An 8,273-nucleotide genomic window follows, 5' to 3' on the forward strand; every position below is an offset into this window, starting at 1 on the left:
TGCAGTGAACAGTATCAAAACCAATCAAGTGATGAACAGGGTTCATCACCCAAACTTGGGAGGGCAAAGTGCATGTATGCTTGCCAATTGCCCCTTCCAGCCACTGTCTATGAGCTAGATCCATATCGACATGGCTGATCTTGATTAAGCCTACAAGCCTGTTGCTCAAAAGCAGGCCTAAGAAACTTATCTCCCCATTCTCTATTTGCCAATGGTAATGACTGGGATCCAGCAGTATACTGGTGGCATGATATTTAGTGCCTCTGCCTGCAGATCTCCTATGGTCATCCAGATTCTCCAAGTGATGGTATAATCCCTGTTGGGATAGCAATCCCGAGTTAGTGCTAGAATGCACTTGAAGTTTTGGCATTAGTAAGCAGCATAAACATTTAACTGCAAAAGTAGATATACAGAGTAATTCATAGTAAGTTCTAGAAGTAGTACAACATGTATTTAAGTACGATGCCTCTCCCTCGAGAGGCTAATTAATTCTCTCTCTCACATATTCTCCTCTGTACTTCCAACAGGTTATGGGCCCCAGCCCTAACTGAACTACAGTTATTTACTGGTCAATGAAACAGCAAAATTGGATATTTACTGTAGGTTCCAATTGGTTGGGAATTTTGACTAGGTTTGAATGTAAGAATGTGTAATACTATGCAACAATAAGATACAGTAAAAAAAAGATGCTCAAAGGTGCAGGTACAAGTCCACTTTCACAGCATTATTGTGGCATGGGTATTCTGGGCTATTTTGAGTCATTGAAACAGTCTGGCCCATGTACCCAAACCTCATTAGTCAGCAACTTGGAATCACTCGAGTGCTATAAGAAAGCGAGATCTTCTTTCCAGTCTCCCTCTGATATACAGCCTTGAAATCTTTGCAGATTTTTCTTGCATCTTTCTGAGGAGCACCAGGTAGTTTGGCAAGCTCATTCTTGTATGCAATGACTGCCTTTTCCATTAGCTGGTCATGGCATTTGCGAGTAATCTGGCACTTTTTCAAGTTTGATTTAGCATGTCCAGGCATAGTAAAAAATTGAGCAAGAGGAGAAATAAAATTCGGAGGCAATGGGGCAATAATAGGTGCATTGGACTGTCAGACTGTCCATCAAAGGCAATAGCTTGGCAGAACCACACTTTTATCTATGCCCTAGACTCCTTAGATAATGGGCACCTGGTCTCAAACTTGTCATACAGGTTCTTCAGAAGGTCATTAACATTATTGAGGCCTTTGTGGGTGATTACATTCAGATGGAGGACACACATTTCTGGGTCAGATTTTGAGTTCATGAAAAAATAGATATTTTTAGAACAGAAGCCTCAATTTCTCAGAATATTATCCATGTCACATATGAAGAATTACTGTAGAACATAAAGATACAATACACACCAGCAATGTAATACAAATTAATGATGAAGGATGAAGGGAGGGAGAGCAAGAGGCTAAGTGTTTCATTGAACCATGGTGTTGCAATGACCGGTAAATAACTGTACTTACACTGTTACCTACTTCGCACTTTTGTACATTACATACACATAGAGAACCACATGGAAATCCAGTCTGTTTACAGAATTGACCCCCTTAAGGGCCTGAAAATTTACCCGACATGGAAGATCAAGAAGATCGATATCCTAACCAATTTAGGTCTAATTGATTATGCAGACAGAAGCACTCCAGCCCCAGCAGAAGCGGCACTGGTGGCAGATTGGAAGAAGAGCAATAGGAAGGCTCTTTCGACAATAAGGTTGCGGGTTTTGGATGGCCCACTGGTGTATATTGCTGGTTCAGAGACTTTGGCAGAAGCCTGGAAAGCTCTAAAAGACATGTATGAGTCCAGGGGACCCATGGGAATTGTCCTTGTGAGAAGAAAATTCTTTAGAGCTCAGTGTGAAGAAGGAGGAAACATAGAGGAACATATTAGGACTATGAGGTCCTATCAGGAGGAGCTGGCATCCCTCAAGCAGAAAGTTGAGGAGGAGGACTTCTCTATTACACTGCTTACATCACTCCCAGAATTGTGGAATTCATTCATTTCATCAGTGGACACTGCAGATTTGAAAGATTCCTACAAATTGATTTCCTGAATTCTCCAGGAAGACATCCAATTACGAGAAAAGACTTCTGATCTGACCACAACACTTGCAGCACATGGCAAGAAGAAGTCCAACTCAAAAATCACATGTTACAGATGTGGAAAAACTGGTCACATTAGGGCAAACTGCCCAAATGGAAAGAAGAATTCTGGAAAGTCATGGAAGGGGAAAGGGAAGGGCCATACTCAGGCACATGTTGCCAAATCGGATTTGGATGAAGAAGGCTATGCATTTTGCACTACAGACACTGCACTTGTTATGCTTGCAGGGTCATCATGGCTGGGGGACTCAGAAACAACTAAACATATAGTCAAGAACAGATTGCATTTTTCTGACTATGTTGAGACCCCAGGACATGAAGTTATTGGTGTAGGAAAGTCAAAAGGCTTGGGAAGAGGAACAGTAAAGATTAAAATGGTTGAAGGGGACAAGATTACTTCAGTTACACTGAAGGATTGTATTCACTGTCCTGAGGCACCATTCAATCTTATTTTGCTAGGGTGCATCATGGATGCCAGGTTTGAACTTAAATTCAAAGGATCCTGAATGGATATTATCTCACTGCATGACAAGACAATTGGTCATGGAGATAAGATTTTAAAGCTGTATAGCCTTGACATCATTGCATCAGAAATAACTCAAGCCCACGCAATTAAACCAGCCCGATCATGGCAGAAGTGGCACCGAGTGATGGGCCACTTAAATATAGGATCAGTAAAGAGATTATTCAGAAAGAAGATGGTCAAGGGTATGGATGTGGATGAGTCAGCTGAGCCCCAGAAGGATTGCAAAGCCTGCATAAAGGCCAAGCACCATGTTGAGCCATTTCTGCAAGAAGCTCAAAGGGAATACATAAGAATAGGTGAAATGTCATTTTCAGACCTATGGGGGCTAGCCCGAACTCAGAATATCCATGGAAAAAGATATTACATAAGCTTCACAGATGGCAAATCCCAGAGGACAATGTTGTATTTTCTCAAGTCAAAAGAAGGTACAGAGATCCAAAAGAAAATCCAGCAGTACCAGAAATACATCAAAGTCCACAAAGGGGAAGACCTGAAGTTTATGAGGATTGATAATGGGAAGGAATACCTCCATGGCAATGGCATTCAGTTGGAACTGACTGCCACATATTCTCCACCCCAAAATGGAATTGCAGAGAGAGTCAATCGGACCCTTGTAGAGCATGCACATGCCATGCTAGAAGAACATCACTTGCCAAAATTCCTATGGCCCGAGGCAGTGGCATATGCCATGTACCTGAAGAACTGATCACTGACTAAGGCCATCAAGAATGATCTAACTCCCAAAGAAGTGTTTTGAGGCATGAAACCAGACATTTCAACACTCCAGGAGTTCGGAGTAAAGTGCTGGGTGTTGCAGCAAGATAACAAAAGGTCAAAACTCGACCCGAAATCAAGGGAGGTCATTTTTACAGGTCTTACAGATGAACCTAGGGCCTGAAGATATCATAATTCTCAGACCAGACAGATTCAGACCTCAAGAAATGTTATATTCCTTGATGACAACACTAAAGAGCCTACAGACAATGACTATATTGTATCCCACCCTTCATCGCTCGAGGGGGAGTCAGGGAACAATGTTGAGCAGACTCCAGGTGGAAATGATGACATTTCTGATGATTCTGTGGCTGCCGAAATTGCCGAATCAAAAGGGGAAATACCCCTTGATGCCCCAGCAACCAAATCAAAGCTTCCCATTTGGCATGGGAAGGTGATCGAGCCACATACCAAATCAGTCTGGATCACATCAATCAATCAACCAAGTTACCGGTTGCTCAATAATCCAGCTGCAAGAGGCACGAAACTGCCAGAATTGCAGCGTGAAATGTCACAGGAACCTTCGGAAACTGCAAATATAGCAGCAGACTATGCATGTCTGGGGGAGACTGCAGATAACCTCAGTGATGAGCCATTAAGCCTTGAAGAAGCCAAAACAAGGCCAGATTGGCATCATTGGAAGAAAGCAATGAATGAAGAATATAATCTATTGACTTCTCTGGGTACATGGCAGTTAGAGGAATTACCCCAGGACAGATCACTTGTAAATTGCAAGTGGACTTATAGATTAAAAAGGGATGGTGATGGGAAAATCACCAGATACAAGGCCAGACTCATTGTGAAAGGATTTTCACAGGTTCCCAGCATTGATTTCTTTGAGACATATGCACCCATTATCAGGCTGGACACATTCAACCTACTTATGGCCATTGCCACATGAAGAAACTTGATTATACATGGAATGGATGTCATCAGAGCTTACTTAAATGGAAAGCTCAATGAATCCATTTACATGGCTCAACTGCCAGAATATTCTGATGGAAGTGGCAAAGTAGCACATCTCAAATTAACATTGTATGGGCTCAAGCAATCTGGCCGAGTTTGGAACGAAAGATTAAACACTACATTTTTGGGACTTGGTGTTAAGCACTAACTCTAATCTGAACCAAGGCTGGTCTCTATCCTGTCACTTGCATTTGGTGATTCAGTGTTAGAGAGGCATTGGTAGATTGTGAGAAGTTAGGCATCACTTTATAGCAAAAGCAAGGAGCTTGTAAGAGTTAGGAGTATATAACCTTAGCTGAAGCTGGGGTCTAAGGCCACAGTGTAGGCTAGCTTAAATACATGTTAGACTCGTACTAAGAATAGTATCTACAAGGGTGCATGCAATGAGAAGTGCATCTTTTAATGAATGAGGAGTGAGGACACTAAAAGAAGTGTACTCCCGACAAATGAGAGTAAAGAGCACATATCACCTGCATCTGTGTGGGACTCCGTCTGAATAGGCTGCATCCCATAGACCGCCCTCGACTGGCAGTCGACTCTTGTCCAACTACTAAGAAGCATGATGCCATCAAGAGAAGCATAATAGCACATGCAGGTTGTTGGTCATCTGGGGTGCGGCAGCTGTGAACTGGGGTGATGGCAACTGGGTAAATGGGTAAGGAGTGTGCCAGCAGAATATTATGGGTCCAAGAGATAAGATAGGCAGGTCTGGGGTTCTGAGGGATAAGGATAAGATAAGATAAGGAAAATAGAGGTAAAGTCATAATAACACCCCCCGACTAAGACTGTCGTCCCGACAGTCCTTTAGCCATACTTACTCCCTGAGTTGAGGGAGTTAGTAGATTCCATATCCTATTTATAGTCCTTGTTTTGTTTCCAAGCAGACATGCCCCATTCTTTTTGAGGGAAACTGGGGTCGGTCTGAGTCGTTAGGGGAGACCTGGAATGCTCATCTTCAAAGAAGTCTTCATCCATGTCCGATGAATAATAGCCCTGCTCATCAGAGAATAATGGATCAGTATGATTCCTGCTGGGGATTGAAAAGAAAGTTGAGCTCTCGGTTGAAGGGCCAGGAGATGATATGGTTATACATCCTCTTTCATTCTCCAAGTGTCGCAAATCATGATCCCATACGTGGTCTTCCTTGTTCTCATATTCCTTGATGAGTTCTTTGGCATTGGCAAGATTGCTCCTCTTGACCCAAGTAGCTTCCTCCACTGGGTATCCTTTCTATTTGACCAAATATTCCATTATGGTCCTCTGGCTGTGTCCTCGGCCGATGATACGGTTGTGGTCCTGAAGTAGTTCTTCTACTTCGTATTCTTCCTTGCCCTCCATGAGTTCTGGCTCGGATGGTGGAGGTTTTTCCTGGTTGGAAAACTCTGGGGGGATGTACAGAGTTAGATATCGTTCATTGAATTTGTTATGGATCTGCCATCCTGGCGGTAGCTTTAACTCGTATGTGGAGGGCCCCTTTTTGAAAATTACTTCAAAGGGGCCAACACGTTTGTCGCCTAGCTTCGCTGGTCGGGGAAGATGAAGGTTGGTTGAGTCCAACCAGACTTTATCTCCTGGTTGGTACTCTTGTGCAGGACAAGTATATTTGTTATAAGCCTTTCTCATAACTTCAACGGCTTTATCCAAAGAGTCTTCTGCTTGCTTGCCACCTCATAAGGCCAGTTGTATATACAATTTCCTGTAGGCTCAGGAATTAGATTGTACACAATTCTGTGAGGCCTGCAGGCTTGATAAGTATACACATGTATGAAAGCCTGGATCCAATCAAAATCCGCATTTTTTCAAATATTAGGCACATTTCCTATTGGGATGGGCTAGAATTTTCTGTGGGACCTTTCATAAAAATCTATAATTAGCCTGTAAAGTCAGCCCATCAATATCTGGCTGAAAATGGCTGGATGCGACCAAATGAAAATGGATGTAGTGGCAGTGCCGGATTTTTGATGGCATTATAGGGGCTATTTTCCGGTCAGAATAGGATTTAGGCTGGTTTCTGGGTGCTCGGCAGGTCAGGTCATGGTCCTGTAATATTCACAAACCTAAATAACATAAAAGCGAACCTACTGATGAGGTATAGGGGCTCTGGAGAGTATGTAATATAGGTATTTTCGCAAAAATGGCTGCAATATTTGCTTTCTTGGGGGGTTTTTAGGGTGATACATGCATTGGATTGACCAGGGGACTTCACCAATGAATTTCCTGACCTTGAAAACCCCCAAACGATCCCTCTATAGCACTTGTGGCACATTTTATTACCAGGATTAGACGAGCATATTGGATTTTTAGGATGCAGCATGCTTTGGATTGCTTTGAAAACTATACCAGTCAATTCGTACACTATGAAAACCTTAGAATACATTGTCTTCTATAATATTTGACCTGTATAATACTGTAAAAAAGTGGGGATTATCACCAATCATTCATGGTCATTTTATCAAGAAAACATCTGGTGGTAAGAACAAATCAGACTGCAGCAATTGTCAAGGAAAGTCCATATTGTACTTCGGAGTGTTGACACTTCACATCCCATGAATGATTGGTGATCCTACCATTTTTTGGGTCAAGGAATCCGATTCTGACATTCTCCAAGCTATAGAATGATCAGAATATCGAAATTGGGGATGTGCTCCTCATCATTTGCAGAATGATTTACTTATATCTCTTCCAATACATTTTGGATAAATGTGGGAATTTGTACAAATGATTATACAATACATATCATCTCTCATATAACAGGAATACCTTCTCCAACCACTAGAAATGCGTAATACAAGGTATATCTCCTCCATCCCCTATTACTCTTTTTTAACATGTATTTTTGTAGGTTTTCTTTAAATCCTGGTGTTATCCGAGGGTTTTCGAGGTCAAGAAATACACTGGTAGAAGTTACGAAGTATTCTGAGGTACAGAAAAGTGATTTTCCATATGTGCTCCTCCTAAACTGTAATATTATTATTACCATCGTTTATGGAGCCCAATAAAAGGTTCCTATAGTCGTTTTAGGGTTTTAAATGTCAAGGAATCTATTGGTGATAGTCCCAGACTCATCCGAAGCACAGAAAACAAAATAAACCATATGTGCACCCCAATCCCCACTTTTTTACAGTATTATACAGGTCAAATATTATAGAAGACAATGTATTCTAAGGTTTTCATAGTGTACGAATTGACTGGTATAGTTTTCAAAGCAATCCAAAGCATGCTGCATCCTAAAAATCCAATATGCTCGTCTAATCCTGGTAATAAAATGTGCCACAAGTGCTATAGAGGGATCGTTTGGGGGTTTTCAAGGTCAGGAAATTCATTGGTGAAGTCCCCTGGTCAATCCAATGCATGTATCACCCTAAAAACCCCCCAAGAAAGCAAATATTGCAGCCATTTTTGCGAAAATACCTATATTACATACTCTCCAGAGCCCCTATACCTCATCAGTAGGTTCGCTTTTATGTTATTTAGGTTTGTGAATATTACAGGACCATGACCTGACCTGCCGAGCACCCAGAAACCAGCCTAAATCCTATTCTGACCGGAAAATAGCCCCTATAATGCCATCAAAAATCCGGCACTGCCACTACATCCATTTTCATTTGGTCGCATCCAGCCATTTTCAGCCAGATATTGATGGGCTGACTTTACAGGCTAATTATAGATTTTTATGAAAGGTCCCACAGAAAATTCTAGCCCATCCCAATAGGAAATGTGCCTAATATTTGAAAAAATGCGGATTTAGGCCATTACATATCAGGAGTCATGTAAGTATACAACTCAGGCCTCATGGGATTGTATACAATTTAATTCCTGTGCTTACAGGGCAATTGTACACAATATTGGCTATATGGCCTCTGCTTGCATA

At 41.8% G+C, this 8,273-nt stretch overlaps 1 protein-coding gene across 1 annotated transcript; it reads right to left on the minus strand.

Annotated features, from left to right (window-relative positions):
- Positions 1–743: 743 nt before the first annotated feature.
- On the minus strand, positions 744–1,032 carry EV420DRAFT_1595474 (uncharacterized protein; the record flags this gene model as incomplete). The annotated part of the gene is made up of 1 exon (XM_060474968.1): positions 744–1,032. One exon carries the CDS (start codon positions 1,027–1,029, stop codon positions 799–801), a length of 231 nt encoding a protein of 76 aa, XP_060321817.1. The 3' UTR covers positions 744–798.
- Positions 1,033–8,273: the final 7,241 nt, after the last annotated feature.

This window comes from Desarmillaria tabescens (assembly GCF_030435595.1).
Source record: "Desarmillaria tabescens strain CCBAS 213 chromosome Unknown EV420scaffold_172, whole genome shotgun sequence".
NCBI lineage: Eukaryota > Fungi > Basidiomycota > Agaricomycetes > Agaricales > Physalacriaceae > Desarmillaria > Desarmillaria tabescens.